The sequence below is a fragment of the Aquarana catesbeiana genome, linkage group LG01, assembly GCF_042186555.1.
Source record: "Aquarana catesbeiana isolate 2022-GZ linkage group LG01, ASM4218655v1, whole genome shotgun sequence".
Lineage (NCBI taxonomy): Eukaryota > Metazoa > Chordata > Amphibia > Anura > Ranidae > Aquarana > Aquarana catesbeiana.
Genome location: NC_133324.1, coordinates 115,250,636 through 115,267,601, shown reverse-complemented (window position 1 = coordinate 115,267,601; position 16,966 = coordinate 115,250,636). Strand labels below are relative to the sequence as shown.

At 41.1% G+C, this 16,966-nt stretch overlaps 1 protein-coding gene across 1 annotated transcript in view; it reads left to right on the top strand.

Annotated features, from left to right (window-relative positions):
- The window catches only part of DEPDC1B (DEP domain containing 1B), a gene marked incomplete in the record, with an annotated part of 131,721 nt that overhangs the window by 104,215 nt on the left and 10,540 nt on the right, over positions 1-16,966 (top strand). The window contains 3 exon segments of the mRNA XM_073623140.1: positions 1,450-1,616; positions 5,557-5,733; positions 12,025-12,210. Of these exon segments, the coding sequence (XP_073479241.1) occupies positions 1,450-1,616; positions 5,557-5,733; positions 12,025-12,210 (530 nt within the window).

Sequence of the window (16,966 nt, the reverse complement as noted above, 5' to 3'; positions counted from 1 at the left end):
GTGGTAATCACAGGCAGTGAGACATTTCCCGATCTCTGCAGCCGCACATCAGGAAAGTGTCTCACTGACTGTGATTAGCGCAGCACCGTCCTGACTTCCTGGCGGTCTCTGCACGTGGGGTGTGCTAACACGCCGGAGCTCATCCTTAGTGAGAACACTAATCGCTGTCAGCGGGAGGTTACGGCGATCGGTATTTCACATACAATACCTGTCACAGCCAGAGATCCCCGCTGTGTCATCCTGTTGATTTCTGATAACGATCCCGCTCTGCGCGGAGATGGCGGTGGAGTGGGGGCGGTGACTGGCAGGGAGCAGAAGAGGAGGAAAGAGAAGGAGGACACCTCCTCCATGGGCTGCACAGACTGGGGGCTGTGAGACCCCTCCGCCCCCTACATTTCTATTTCTTCCCTTTTTGCTCTACAGAACTACTGGTAGAAGTGCCAAGACCGCTGGCTGAGGATACAGAAGGAATAGCAGCCAGCAGTCTTATAAACAGGAAACCACAGGGCTATAAGGGTTTTTCAGCAAGATCAGCAGGCTACTACAGAGGAACTACAGAGCTCAGAAGAACATGGCTGGCATAGTTGGTGAAGGTAGGATATCAGCAACAAGGACATGGAAAAAAGTTTTTCCCCAGAGTTCTGCTTTAAGATTTTGATTTTCATGTATTGAAAGTGGCAGCTTTATCTTTATTATAGGTATTATCACTTTTATTTTATTCTGTGGCGCATTGGGGGGATTGGTGGTGTTTTACACAGGTATAGATCACTTTCCCAAAGACTAACATTAATGTACAAAATTCAAAATGAATTTTCAGTGAAAACACTGTACTCAGCCAGGGTAACATTATTCACTATAACAAGTGAAAATACGAATGCGCAAACCAAAATTAATTAAATCGAAATAATGCGAGCAGCTGCCAACATGAAAGGTCTTCCCACACAGTGCTAATAGAAAAATAATAATATATAGGGTGAAGTAACATCATATTTATGTACTGTCATTGTTTGCTTATTTGCACTTTTTATTGTGTTATTTTACCACATTTACTGAGTAAGCGCTACATATATTATTATTATTATTATTATTATTATTATTGTTGTTGTTGTTCACTGATTTCACTTTTTGATTGGCATTACTAATATTAACAATGTCTTTTTTTTTTTTTTTTTTAATGATGATGGTTAAAGCAAATAGTGATGGTATCCTTAATTGCGTTCCCCTCTTGCCATACAATAAAATAAAAAACTCATTACGGATTGTGATCTTATGTATTTTGTAACCTTTTTTTCTTTATAAATTGCACTGCAGCGGTGTCTGGAGACAAGCCATACCATGTGATTGTTAGAACAGGATGCGTCTGCTATCGGTGGGGATACAGTCACCGGGGTCTGCAAGTTGTACAAGATTTTTTTTGCCTCTGAATCATTGTAATTTATGCTGTCACAGGTCTGCAGCAAAAGGAGCTGATTGCTATTGAAGCTCTTCAAGTTTGCTGTCTACTTCTTCCACCGGAAAATCGCAGGAAACTGCAGCTGCTAATGAGGATGATGGCGAGGATAAGCCTTAACAGGGATATGCCACCTCTGCATGATAGCGCAGGGAACAGAGCACTGGTATGTTATTAAAGAGACTCTGGATAATTGAACCTCCTTGACTGCTGAGCTCAGCACAACAGGTGCCTGCTCACAAAAGGGACGGTTTTATCTACCTAATAAAAGATTTCCATGCCCATGCTTGCCTTTGTTTCACAGCATGTGTTCTATATATATTTTTTTTTCCTAATTTTTTTTCCTTTTTAGGAGGATTTGGTAGGATTTTCAGGCCATCATGTACATGATTTGCTTGACATTAGAGAACAATTACAGGCTATAAATGTAGGATTTAAAGACCTACACACAGTTTGTCAGAGAGCCTGTTCTAAGAAAGTATGTGGGCTGCCATTAAAGACCTGATTTCTGAAAATGCTAGTGGCTTGGCTGTCTTTTTGATCTATTGGCTGCTCAATGTTTTGACGCCAGCTGATCAATGTAACAGCCAGGCAACTAGTACAATGAAAGCAGTTTAGCAGATGTAGCCTTTGTATTTTTTCAGTACGGGTTTGCTTTAAAAGCAGTGTAGGCTAATTTGCATTCTATCAGCCTTTTCTTTATTAAAAAGTTATTATATACAGTGGGTAAAATATGTATTGAACACGTCACCATTTTTCTAGGTAATATATTTCTAAAGGTGCTATTGACGTGACATTTTCACCACATGTTGGTAACAACCCATGCAATCCACACATACAAGGAAACCAAAACAAATAATTTCAGAAATTAAGTTCTGTGTAGTAATGGAATGACACTGGGAAGAAGTATTGAACACGCTAACTGAAATTTATTTAATGCTTTGTACAAAATCCTTTGTTGGTAAGATGCTTTCAAGACGCCTCCTGTATGGAGAAACTACTCGCCCATTCTTCCCCACAAACAGTCTTCAAGGTTCTGTGGGCCTCTTCTATGAACGCTGATCTTTAGTTCTTTTCATAGATTTTCTTATTGGATTCAAGTCAGGTGATTGGCTGCGTCATTCTAGCTGCTTTATTTTCTTTCTTTGAAAACAATTAAAAGTTTCCTTGGCTTTGTGTTTGGGATCATTGTCTTGCTGAAATGTCCACCATTTTTTTCATCTTCATCATTTTGGTAGATGGCAGATTTTTATCAAGAATATCTTAGTACTGTTTCTAGTCATCCTTTCTTCAATGATGTGAAGTTTGCCACTACCGTATGCTGAAAAATAGCCCCACACCATGATGTTCCCACCTCCAAACTTCACTGTTGGTATAGGGGTGTTTTTGGGGGGATGTGCATTGCCATTTGGCCTCCAAACATGGTGTGCATTATGGCATCCAACAAGTTCAATTTTCATCTCATCTGACCAGACTATATTCCCCCAGTATTTCACAGGCTTGTCTAAATGTTGTGCAGCAAACTATAAACAAGCTTCAACATGCTTTTTCTTCAGCAATGAAGTCTTGCGTGGTGAGCATGCATGCAGGCCATGGCGGTTGAGTGCATTACTTATTATTTTTCTTTGAAACAATTGTACCTGCTAATTTCAGATCTTTCTGCTGTCTTGGACAACTCTACTGATAATTCTTTTCACTCCTCCCTCAGAAATCTTGCGAGGAGCACCTGGTTGTGGCTGGTTTATAGTCAAATGATATTTCCACTTATGGCCCCAACAGTGCTCACTGGAACATTCAGAAGTTTAGAAATCCTTCTGTAACCAATGCCACCAGTATGTTTTGCAACAATAAGGTTGCGAAGGTCTTGAGAGAGCTCTTTGCTTTTACCCATCATGAGATATTTCTTGTATGACATCTTGGTAATGAGACACCTCTTTTTTTAGGCCATCAGTTGAGACTGAACCAGCTGATATTAATTTGCACTGACAAGGGGCAGGATTGCTTTCTTATTACTGATTTCAGCTGTTCTCTTGGCTTTCCATGCCTTTTTGTACCTTCCTTTCTTGATGTGACCTTTTCCCGGAGTCATTCCATTTTATTGCACAGAACTTAATTTCTGAACCTATTTGTTTTGGTTTCTTTGTATGTATGGATTGCATGGGTTGTTAGCGATATGTGGTGAAAATTTTATGTCAATGGCACCTTTAGAAATCTATTTACCTAGAAAAATAGAGCCGTGTTCAGTACTTATTTTATCTGCTCTAAGTTTAGCCTTAAAGTGGGAGTAAACTCCCAGGCATGACTGTTACCTATAGGTAAGCCTATAATAAGGCTTACCTATAGGTACTGTAAATATCTCCTAAACATGCGCACTTTAGGAGATATTTACTGTACATGCAGCCAGTGACATCACTTGCACATGCACTCTGAAGGAGCGGCCACTCGGATGGAGGGCAGTTTCAATGTTTCTCTCAATTTAGAGGCTAAGTTTTGATTTTACAGAGTCATGGCCATTAGTAAAGGACACTGAACTCCAACATATGGATCTCTTTGGTAGTACAGTGCATCCAGAAAGTATTCACAGCACTTCACTATTTCCACATTTTGTTATGTTACAGACTTATTCCAAAATGGATTAAATTAATTATTTTCCTCAAATTTCTACAAACCCGTAATGTCACCGTGAAAGAAGTTTGTTCGAAATCTTTGCAAATTTTTTAAAAATAAAAATTGAAAAAAAAAATCCCATGTACATAGGTTTTCACAGCCTTTACCATGACGCTTAAAATTGAGCTCAGGTGCATCCCGTTTCCACTGATCATGCTTGAGATGTTTCTACAACTTGATTTGAGTCCACCCGTGGTAAATACAGTTGACTGGACATGATTTGGAAAGGGACACACCTGTCTGTATAAGGTCCCAAAGTTAACAGTGCATGTCCGAGCACAAATCAAGCCATGAAGTTCAAGGTATTGTCTGTAGACCTCCGACAGGATTGTATCAAAGGGTTGTAAACCCTCATTTTTTTTATTTTTTGTTTTTTAAATAACAAACATGTCATACTTCCCTCCACTGTGTAGTTCGTTTTACACAGAGTGGCCCTGGTCTCCTCTTCTGGGGTCCCCCCGGGGTGCTGGTAGCTCCTCCCAACATCGAGTGCCCACGTTGGAGAAAGCTTTCCTAAGGTGGTCACCCGTGCGGGCGCCCTTCCGACTCCTGCTTCTGTGTCCATTCACACAGAATGCCGGACTCCGCCCATTGGATTTGATTGACAGCAGTGGGAGCCAATGGCAGCACTTCTATCAATCTATCCAATCAAGAGCCGAGACAACGGGCAGAGAGGTAGAGCCCGTCTCCGCTGTGGGAGCAAACAGGCTCAGGTGCGTAAAACTGGGGGGCTGGTCAGTGTCAGAAGTTTTTTCACCTTTAATGCATCCTATGACGAGGGTTTATAACCCCTTTAAGGCACAGATCTGGTGGAGGAGTATGGAAACATTTCTGCTGCATTGAAGGACCCAGTGAGCACAGTGGCCTCCATCATCTGTAAATGGAATAAGTTTGGAACCACCAGAACTCTTCCTTATTTTGGAATAAGGCTCTAACAAAATGTGGAAAAAGTGAAGCGCTGTGAATACTTTCCGGATGCACTGTGTATATAAATGGCTGGCAGAGAGGCTTGAATTTATATTGTATAAATTCTTTGTTAGTTATTGAAGGCTCTTATAATATTTTGTTGGCCTCTTGAATTTTACATATGTTTTTCATTTCAATGGGTTTTCATTTCATCCACTGGTATGAAGAGGGGGAAAAAGAGCAGCAATATTTTTCTTGGCGACCAATTCTCTTTTTTTTTATTTCATGTATCCAGTTCTTGCATCCCTACAAAGAACAGGAGCCATAACCCCTTGCAATCAATTACAATTCACCTTTTTCTGATCTGACTGAAGTATATTGGTTTCTGCACTTTTTTCATTGCTCTGTGAACCACATTACATTAATTTGATTAAAAAAAAAAATAATAATTGTCTGATTTGGGGGGGGGGGGGGGGCCTCCTATGTATCTGCAGTGTATTGTGGTCTCACTCCCTGTCATGTTCTGTTCTTAGATGGTTCAGACTTTTTCTCGCTGTATCCTTCGTTCCAAAGAGGAGGTGGACCTGGGTGAACTTCTGTCCACAAAACTGGTGACTTTCATGATGGACAATTGTCAGAATATACTGAATGTTCCAGTATCACTGAAAAACTCTGTGGAGGATTATATTGCCCACCAGAGAAGAGTCCAGGTACTTGTTTGTTGTGTAATAGATTAAAGTTCTCAGTTTGCACAGGTTCATGTGATTCAGTAAAGTCTAAATGCGCAATTGTCTGTTATTTATATGGTGGGTGTTCTCAAATATCTGAGCTAACCAAGGCCTTATCCTTAGTTTTTGGTTCTGACATAAAAAAGAAGGGCCATGTTTCACAAGCAATCCTGACACTGGCAGCAACAGGATTGTTAATGGACCCCTAACCTATTTCTGAGGGTATCGCTCCATCACTGGTGAGATGTCACTCTGACGTTGCATCACTGCTAGAAAGGCTGAGTGTAGCGCAGCAAAAGCTGCTGCAGCACGTTTTATTTATTTATTTTTTTTTTTTTGGCGCAGCACTATTCATTTGAATGGGCCTCCCTCTGCTCCAAAGAAGCTCCTGTACCAAATCTTGGCACAGAGCCAGGAGTGTTTGGCGTTGTAATTTTTGCCACAGTTGTAGCGCATATTGTCGCTCGACAATCGTGGCAAAATCACACTGCGTTTGGGGTGCCAATAAGAAATAATGGCATCGCAAACGCGTCCTGTGTTTTGCTGCGATTCTGGAATCGCAGGCAGAATCTCGCCGATTCTGTCCATGGTTCAAATCGCCCAGTTGTGAATGGATATAAAATAAGGGGATAACTAATGACCAAAACCACAATATAGATATAAACGGAAAGAAGCTGCCAACATAAATAAGTGACCTCACACAACTCAAAATTGAATAGTAAATTAATTGATATGTGGCGCTAACTAACCTGTGTAAAATAAAAATAGGTAGCACTAACTAAACTGTGAAACAATATAGTAATCAGATTAAATAAATATCAAGAACCGATCAATAGATAATAATAATAATAATAATAATCAATAAACAGCTAAATAAATAACAATCAATAAATATTAATGTGCAATGGTAGGTAAATACAAATAATCACTAATGCAATAATCAATAATCCTGCTAAGTGAATAAATCTTCAAAAGTGCAATATTAAGTGCAAAATAAAGTGTAATAATACGTGACACAACTAAGTAAATATATCCAGTAAATGTCAAAAATAAAATCCAATATTGTGCAATAAATAGGTGAGCAAAAAAATCCAGTGAACCATGTACTAGAACTCCCAGCAACAGGGGCCAGATCTTCTTACGACAGTTCATATACAAAGAAAGTGCAAGTGCAATAAACGATCGATGTGCAAAAAATATTAAACGATGTCTGTTCCATCCAAACACAATCCGGAGTGCACCAACTGTTTCCTCCAGCCTCCCACCTCTAGCAGCGGCCCCCAATGGGCCAAGTCGAACTTGAATCAGCAATGGATGCAAATTTCCTCAGTCAATCGACCTCCAGTAGTCGTCACAATGGGACACAATATCCGGCAGGCGGCTTCGATCTCCAGAGCTCAGCAGATGCAGTGAGGGTATATGGTAAGAGAGAAGGATGGCTCCATTGTGTAGTATTTAAAAAATGTATTTACTCCAGCACAAGTAGCAACTTACATTTAAAAATGAATGACAGCGATCTGAACGGGTACTTCCGGTCTCGGCCGTGACTGGAAGTGACGACACCTGGCTCCTCCCTGACACGTTGCGTCACAGCTCAAGTGACTTTATCAAAGGGTCAAGGAGTCAGGTGTGGGTGTGCCAATTTATATAGTCTCTTCCGCTGTCATAGCAACAGCGAATACAATCAATGACACATCTTCAATTAATTCAATAAGCAATAAAAACATCATAAACAGCGAAGGAGAATATTCGTTAGGAGTTAAAATGAATATAAATATTTAAAAAACTTGATAAAAATTCTGACAAAATGATTTTCTACTCAGTCACATAGTAAATTCATACAGCACATTACAAGCGCCATCTGGTGGTTGGAAAGATGTATAGAAATACAGAGAATCCTCCAAAACTCACTGATGACATCTAGTGGGAATGTTATACCTAAGGCCCCTTTCACACGTGCGGACCGTGTGTCCGTATTTCATCCATCCTTTTTCGGATGAAATACGGACATACATGCATCCCTATAGGATAGCGGGTGTCAGCGGATGAACGTTATTTTGCACTTGATATTGCACTTTTGAAGATTTATTCACTTAGCAGGATTATTGACTATTTTTATTTTACACAGGTTAGTTAGCGCCACATATAAATTAATTTACTAGTTGTGAATGGAGCCTTAGTGTTCCAGAACAGCATGGAAGAGCGACATTTTACAGAAAGTGGTTGCTGCACCACCGTGATTCTGCCATCAGCGTAAAGCGGAACTTCAGTCTTTTTTTTCATCTTTCCATTTATTAAATTTTCTGCCCTTGTTTTAACTTTAGATAGTAAAAACATTTTTTTCTGCCAGTAAATACCTTTCTACAGCCCACTTCCTGTTTCTTGTCTGGTAAAAAGCCTAGGTTTATGACATCATGCACAGCTCTCTTACTCTCGTTAGAGTTTGCCAGGAAGGGAGGTGGGAGGTGAGTCATAAGAGGGCCAATGAGAGCTGTGGAGCTGGAGGTGTGCCTCTGTGTAAATCCAGGAAGTGAACAGGCAGCAGCTTCAGCTGCCCACAGTTAAAATGGATGCAGCCAGACTCTGGAGGGAGATTTTTGCAGCATATTTGGCAAGTACAGAATCACGGTATACATAAAATAATATGCAAAGTGGTTGGAGGGAAGCTTGAGAATGGCAAAGATCTTCTATTACAAATTATATGAGCAGACTGCAGTTCCTCTTTAAGAGAAGTAGCGGCTTCTGTGGTTAGGGTAACTTTTCACTGCATTCATGTTGGTTAGTAAGAGCTATTATGTTTTTTATAATCTGTATTTATTGAAACTTAATAATACACTAAGAAACATAATAAGACGACTAATTTAGAGAACAAACACAACAGGATTATTGATATGATACTGGGACCATCTCTCTCTAAGGACCCATATACATCATTGTGGTATGTTGGTGCACATGTATTGCCTTAGGGCAGCCCATTCATTTAAAGGGGTTGTAAACGATCACCTTGTAAAACAATCCATTCAGTTTAAAATTGAAATGAAATTAGTGTATTTTAAAAACCTTTTTACCCCCCCCCCCTTTTTTTTTTTATAAGTGATCACATTCCCTCTGTTCTCAGCTGCCTAAGAGCTGAGTCTGTTCATTGGAGGAGAACAGGCTGAGTTTCCAGCCTAGCTAAAAAACTGATCCTGGTATGCTCTAATGCTTAGTTTTTTATTTTAATAGGAAAGCAGAGGGACTGGTAGGAACCTAAAACAAATAATTCTTGTGAGTTACCATATGTAGCACCTCCTTCTCAGGACAGCTGCTAGACTGATCACGTCCCATACGACCATGCAAAAGCAATGATGCTCTATCTGGAAGTTGGCATGAGTGCCTTATTGCAATTACACAAAACAAATAAAATGTTTGCATGCAAAAGAATATTTTTACCATAAAGCGTGTAAACAAAACATCATAAACCTTATAATCCAAAAATATATAAAGTGCCTTAGTGTTAACAAATGAACAAATAAAGCGTTCTTGTGCAAACTCCAAAAATTTCATACAATATAGGATCAAAACTTCATATATCAAATATAGTGATCCAAATACATGTGAAAATAATTTAAAATGATCCGGTGACAAAAAGTGCTACGTGCAAACAGATATGAAAATTTCATATACGTGTTCCCTCAGGTGCTCCCCCCTTATGTGTGTACACTCACCTTAATTGTGAGGTCACACGCTCTAAGGTGAGCGTATACACAGGGCGGAGCACCTGAGGGAACACGAGCTGTATCACCAGCACAAGCTGTGAATAATTTCAGAATGAACTTTATTATCTAATGATGTTATTATTCATATGAAATTTTCAGATCTGTTTACACGTAGCACTTTTTGTCACCGGATCACTTTAATTATTTTCACATGTATTTGGATCACTATATTTGACATATGAAGTTTTCGATCCTATATTGCATGAATTTTTTGGAGTTTGCATGATAACACTTTATTTGTTCATTTATTAACACTAAGGCACTATATATATATAGTTGTAGTTCCGCAACAGCTGGCAGGCCACAGGTTGAGCACCCATCGTGTACAGTATTTGTCTTACCTAGGTTTCTTACCCACACATGGCAAGGGGCTTCAGTGTTTAGGGGCTTCAGTGTTTATAGCCGATGTAGAGAAAGAAAACATTTTTTGTTCTCAGAATCTTGAGGTCTGTTTTGGGTCCTGGAGCCAGAAGAATTTAGAGTTTTGGGTGCTATAAAGCCTCCATTCCTAGGTCCATATCATGCCTTGTAGGGCTCTCCCTCTGCTGCTGGGTAAAAAGACGAAGTGCTGTCAGAACACTAAAAAGGACCTGTCCCCCTTTAAGAAATTTTACGTTTATGTTGATACAGTTGTATGCAAAAAAACTGTTTTATTACTTGAGATGTTAGTGTTACTAAACCCACAATGGTGAAATTGGTCTGTATATGCAGTAAAGTATGCTTGATATACTCTGTGGAACCTAAGGGATTAATCCTCTGCATTGTGTAAAAAGGCTGTTTGATCCTGTATGCACAGATCCTCTTCCACTGACTCCAGAACATGTCCAGATAATACAGAGCCTTTGGAGTCAGGCTGTACATGCTCAGTTTGGTGTGTATTGCTAGAGAGTTTGTTCTTTTCTTGGGAGAGGGCATGTGAGTGCATGGGCCAATCAGCACTGTCCAGACAGAGGGTTAGGGGTCCTGGATCCTTAAAGGACAGCTCAGTGCAGTATGAAAAGTCCTCCTACAAGCTTTACCCAGCTTAAAGTCACGACTGCTGTATACTGCTGATAAGAAAAGTTATTTATCCATTTATATTTACTAAAACAATTACATTTCCTTGTTCTGTGTACTGTGGGAGACCAGATATAGTGAATGCAGGGCCCTGGGTTTAGTAACATTTTAAGAACCTTTTTTTTTTTTTTTGCATTGACTATGTGCTGGGAGTTTTATTTCACTTTATATATTGCCCTAGTATTTGTATTTGCAGCGCCAAAGAAAGCCTGAATAGGGAAATCAAAATGACCAATAAATTAAACCACCATGTGGTATATCAAAACACTAGTGCCATAGTGGCTAAAATAGTGCATACACAATAATATCAACTGTCAAGGAAATCTCCGCAAATAAAGTTCAGCAACATGTGCAAGAAAAGCCAATTCTCCACCATTCGATTTTAATTATACATATTCCAGTGTATGGGCGCAAACCGTCACCCATTAGAATGGACATTCACCAGACACCAATGCTAGGGTAAATGTAGCCAGCATAATCAACAAAGTTGAGAATGAAACTCTGTCTCATTATTGTGTGTGTGTGTGTGTATATTATTTTTTTTTTATTCGCATGGTGGTTTTAATTTGTCATTTTGATTTCACTATTAAAGGTTTTTTTTTTTTTTTCTTTGACGGTGCAAATATTACCAGCCTAATAATACCATAGCGTGGACTTGCTTGCTTATTCACATTTTATATTGCCCTGCTCATGTACACATTTCCACGTTTTGCTAGTTCTAAATTGATCTAAACAGCCATTGTTACTTTGTTGAATTTGGTGCGAACAGTTGTTGGGAATCTTCAGCTTCCATTTGCACTGTTGGGCTTCTGGTATGTTGCTCTACTTGTATACAGAGGACCACATCAAGTAAACCTACATGCCATTCATGCATTGCTATGTACATATCCTATAGTTGGAATCTCAGATCATTTAGAGTAGAGCGTGACCTCGCAGTGTGGTTTTACATTTATTTGCAAATATGGGCAGCACAGTGATTAGTGCTCCCACCTAGCAGCACTAGGGTTGTCGGTTCGAATCCCAACCATGGCACTAACTGCTTGGAGTTTTCCTGTCCTCCCTGTGCCTGCATGGGCACGTTTCCTCTGGGTACTCAATTTCCCTCCCACACTCCAAACACTTGCTGGTAGGTTAATTGGCTCCTGTCTAAACTGTCCCTAGTATGTGTATATATCAATGTGAGTTAGTGACCTTAGATTGTAAGCTCCTTGAGGGCAGGCACTGATGTGTATGTAGAATATATATGTGTGAAGCACTGTATAAATTGACAGTGCTCTATTAGTACCTGTAATAAATAAAATAAATAATTTTTGTATTGCAGTTGATCATTGGGTACCTTGGCACAAAATGCTCTTGGTCTCCCTCTTTTGTGTGCACAAAACTGATTAATACATAATCAGAATGGACTATCATAGTAAGGGAAAAGCAAACATTATAGCCCTTCGATTTGTTTCTTTAGATCAAGTATCCAGGAGCAGATATGGACTCCACTCTACACCCCACCTTTGAAAAGCCCCAACCAGCAAAGCTTCAGTATGAATATGAGAAGATGAGCAAGCCTCAAGATCCAGCACGGGTCATGTTGGAGGATATTATTAATAACAACCAAATTTCCTCCAAGGAGAAGAAGAAGAAGCTGAAACAGGTAAAAAATCATTGGTTCTGTATTTCTTCTATAGATATTAGGGAATGCTGGCAACTACCAAAACCTTTGAAATGGCTGGAGATTTAAAAAAAAAAGGATTAGTGCCTTCAAAGCAAATTTGTGGTAATCTTAAACTAACAGCAACAGTTAAATTCAGGCACATATAGGGTGCCTGTGAGTAGGGATGAGCTTGCGCGTGTTTTGGATCCTAATCCGAACAGGTATGAGTCCTCCAGACAGCTGTTACCTGTACTGGGCCGTTGAGTTCTCCACTGCATGTATCCGCGCCCTGTGGCTGCGGGGCATGGGATGACCTGGCATCAAATGATTGGCCCTGGACAGGTGACCGCTTACTGGTGGGCTCGCTCACATGGGTTCAGACTAGGATCCAAGCATGCCTGAATACATCCCTACCTGTGAGTGTCTTTTAGGAAATTGTTTCAGGAGCCATGAAACATGGGGCAGCCAAGTATACAAACAGACTTCAGGAACAGACGTGCCTCAACACTCAGTGTCCAATATTTGAGTCCTGGACAATAATTCAGTTATATGCCTTTTTAGTTGATATGTTTTTAAAGCAGAACTCCACCTAAAAGGAGAAGTCCTGCTTTAAGCACTCCTCCCCCCTCTCCTGCCACATTTGACATGTAATTTTTTTTGGGGGGGAGCGGGTACTGAGTTTTGCCTAACCAATCCCAGCGGAAGTTCTCCTCTCCCCCTCCCTCCCTGCAATCTTCTGGGACAGGTCCCAGAAGATTGCCGGACTATTCAGCAGGTACAGCGCGATTTACGCATATGTAGTGCACACCCGGCTGAGAAGCCGCAGGCTGTCAGACGGGTGCCCACAGTTGAAATGCCAGGGAGAGGAGAAAGAGAGAAGCGATGGTTTGGGTGACCACGTCGCTGGATTCTGAGACAGATTAGTGTGTATTTATTAAAAGTCAACCACTACATTGTAGCTGCTGACTTTTAATAAACACACAAAAGACCGGAGCTCCACTTTAAGTGTGCAAATGATGAGTTTTATTCAGACGAATTTTGATCAGTCGATTGATCGACTTCTTTTAAAGGAACTTGCTGGAAAAGCTTTCTTGAATAGCGCCTAAATTCTTTTAGGTCGCCAATACTTTGGTTCATAGAGTCCTGTAGCTGGCTCCACTTTCCTATGAGGAACATTTCCTGTTTCATCACCAGGATAAGATGGTGCTTTTTGTTTTTTCTTGTTCAAACCGTTTATTAGAGAATGAAAAAAAGGAGAACAAGTGGTACATAATACTGGGACAAAGAAGGAAAGTCCCCCCCCCCCCCCCCCCCCCCCCCAATCTAAAGATGGATAGATAGAGAGTAGGAGGTCTTGGGAGGACCGAAGAGAGCGACTTGGTTGGTATTTTGGGACTAGGTTAGTGATGTAGTTGGGGGCAGAGTTATGGATGGCTTTGTAAATTATTGTTAGTACTTTGAATGTTATTCATTGGGTGAGTGGAAGCCAGTGGAGGGATTGGCAGAGAGGGATGGAGGACACTAAACGGTTGCTAAGGTGGATGAGTCTTACAGCAGCATTTATTATGGACTGAAGGGGGGATAGTCTATGTAAAGGTAATCCAATGAGGAGGGAGTTGCAGAAGTTGAGGCGAGAGATGACCAGGGAGTTAGAAGCTCGGTGGAGTCATTAGTTAAAAGGGGAGTATTCTGGAAGTGTTGCGGAGGATAAGGCGGCATGATTTGGACAGGGATTGGATGTGGGCCTAAAAGGATAGTTCAGAGTCTAAGGTTACCCCTAGCACCCTGGCATGTGGGGACGGACTGATAGATGTGCCATTGATCTTGGCAGAGAAGTCAGGGGCAATAAAGTGTTTGGATCAGCAATTTCATTTTGATCTATCAAATACAGTGGGGCAAAAAAGTATTTAGTTAGCCACCAATTGTGCAAGTTCTCCCACCTAAAAAGATGACAGAGGCCTGTAATTGTCATCATAGGTATACCTCAACTATGAGAGACAAAATGTGGAAACAAATCCAGACAATCACATTGTCTGATTTTTGAAAGAATGTATTTGCATATTATGGTGGAAAATAAGTATTTGGTCACCTACAAACAAGCAAGATTTCTGGCTCTCACAGACCTGTATCTTCTTTAAGAGGTTCCTCTGTCCTCCACTCATTACCTGTATTAATGGCACCTGTTTGAACTTGTCAGTATAAAAGACACCTGTCCACAACCTCAAACAGTCACACTCCAAACTCCACTATGGTGAAGACCAAAGAGCTGTCGAAGGACACCAGAAACAAAATTGTAGACCTGCACCAGGCTGGGAAGACTGAATCTGCAATAGGCAAGAGGCTTGGTGTGAAGAAATTAACGGTGGGAGCAATAATTAGAAGATGGAAGACACACAAGACCACTGATAATCTCCCTCGATCTGGGGCTCCACGCAAGATCTCACCCCGTGGGGGTCAAAATGATCACAAGAACGGTGAGCAAAAATCCCAGAACCACACGGGGGGACCTAGTGAATGACCTGCAGAGAGCTGGGACCAATGTAAAAAAGGCTACCATCAGTATCGCACTACGCCACCAGGGGCTCAGATCCTGCAGTGCCAAATGTGTCCCCCTGCTTAAGCCAGTACATGTCCAGGCCCATCTGAGGTTTGCTAGAGAGCATTTGGATGATCTAGAAGAGGATTGGGAGAATGTCATATGGTCAGATGAAACCAAAGTAGAACTGTTTGTTAGAAACACAACTCGTCGTGTTTGGAGGAGAGAGAATGCTGAGTTGCAACCAAAGAACACCATACCTACTGTGAAGCATGGGGGGTGGCAACATCATGCTTTGGGGCTGTTTCTCTGCAAAGGGAACAGGACGACTGATCCGTGTACATGAAAAAATGAATGGGGCCATGTATCGTGAGATTTTGAGTGCAAACCTCATCCCATCAGCAAGGGCATTGAAGATGAAACGTGGCTGGGTCTTTCAGCATGACAATGATCCCAAACACACCACCCGGGCAACGAAGGAGTGGCTTCGTAAGAAGCATTTCAAGGTCCTGGAGTGGCCTAGCCAGTCTTCAGATCTCAACCCCATAGAAAACCTTTTGGAGGGAGTTGAAAGTCCGTGTTGCCCAGCGACAGCCCCAAAACATCACTACTCTAGAGGAGATCTACATGGAGGAATGGGCCAACATACCAGCAACCGTGTGTGACAACCTTGTGAAGACTTACAGAAAATGTTTGACCTCTGTCATTGCCAACAAAGGATATATAACAAAGTATTGAGATGAACTTTTGATATTGGCCAAATACTTATTTTCCACCATAATTTGCAAATAAATTCTTTCAAAAATCAGACAATGTGATTGTCTGGATTTGTTTCCACATTTTGTCTCTCATAGTTGAGGTATACCTATGATGACAATTACAGGCCTCTCTCATCTTTTTAAGTGGGAGAACTTGCACAATTGGTGGCTGACTAAATACTTTTTTGCCCCAGTGTAACTGAAGGACACCGTCATATTTCAGTAGTGAAATGAGATTTATTGGATTAACAGAAAATGCACAATATGCATCAAAACGAAATTTAGACAGGTGCATAAATTTGGGCACCCTTGTCATTTTGTTGATTTGAATACCTGTAACTACTTTAGCACTGATTAATTGGAACACACAATTGGTTTGGCGAGCTCATTAAGCCTTGAACTTCATAGACAGGTGCATACAATCATGAGAAAAGGTATTTAAGGTGGCCAATTGCAAGTTGTTGTTCTCTTTGACTCTCCCCCGAAGAGTGGCAACATGGGGGCCTCAAAACAACTCTCAAATGACCTGAAAACAAAGATTGTTCTACATTATGGTTTAGGGTTAGGCTACAAAAAGTTATTGCAGAGATAAAAGCTCTCAGTGTCCACTGTGAGGAACATAGTGAGGAAATGGAAGACCACAGGCCACAGTTCTTGTTAAGGCCAGAAGTTTCAGGCCACATAAAATATTGGAGAGGCAAAGGTGAAGGATGGTGAGAACGGTCAAAAACAGCCCACGGGCCACCTCCAAAGACCTACAACATCAACTTGCTGCAGATGGTGTCACTGTGCATCCTTCAACAATTCAGCGCATTTGCACAGGGAGAAGCTGTAATGGAGAGTGATGCGAAAGAAGCCTTTTCTGCACACAAGCCACAAACTAAGTCACTTGAGGTATGCAAACGCACATTTGGACAAGCCAGCTTCATTTTGGAATAAGGTGCTGTGGACTGATGAAACAAAGACTGAGTTATTTGGTCATAACAAGGGGCATTATGCATGGCGGCAAAAGAACATAGAATTCCAAGAAAAACACTTGCTACCCACAGTAAAATTTGGTGGAGGTTCCACCATGCTGTGGGGCTGTGTGGCCAGTGCCACACGAATGCCTTAGCGGCGCTCCTGGCTCCTCCTCTTCACTAATGCCTTCACGGAGAGCCACTTTCCATGGAGGCACTCGTGCGGGCGAGCTCCCGAGTTCTGCTGTTGCTTCTATTGACTCAGACAGCAGTCTCTCCTCAGTCCTGCCCCCAGCTCCCGGTTTGATGAGTTTACTTCTGTTGTTGTTTTTAATTGGCATTTCCTGTACTGCCCGAAAGCAGCCTTTCCAGATTCAAACTTCACTCCTAACATATTTATAGTGGCGGACTGCTTCTTGTACCCGAATGTGTATCACAAGTTAATATTGTTGAACTTGTATGTAGATGTGCACTTCCTCTTCTGTCCAGCAGGTGCCAAAGAG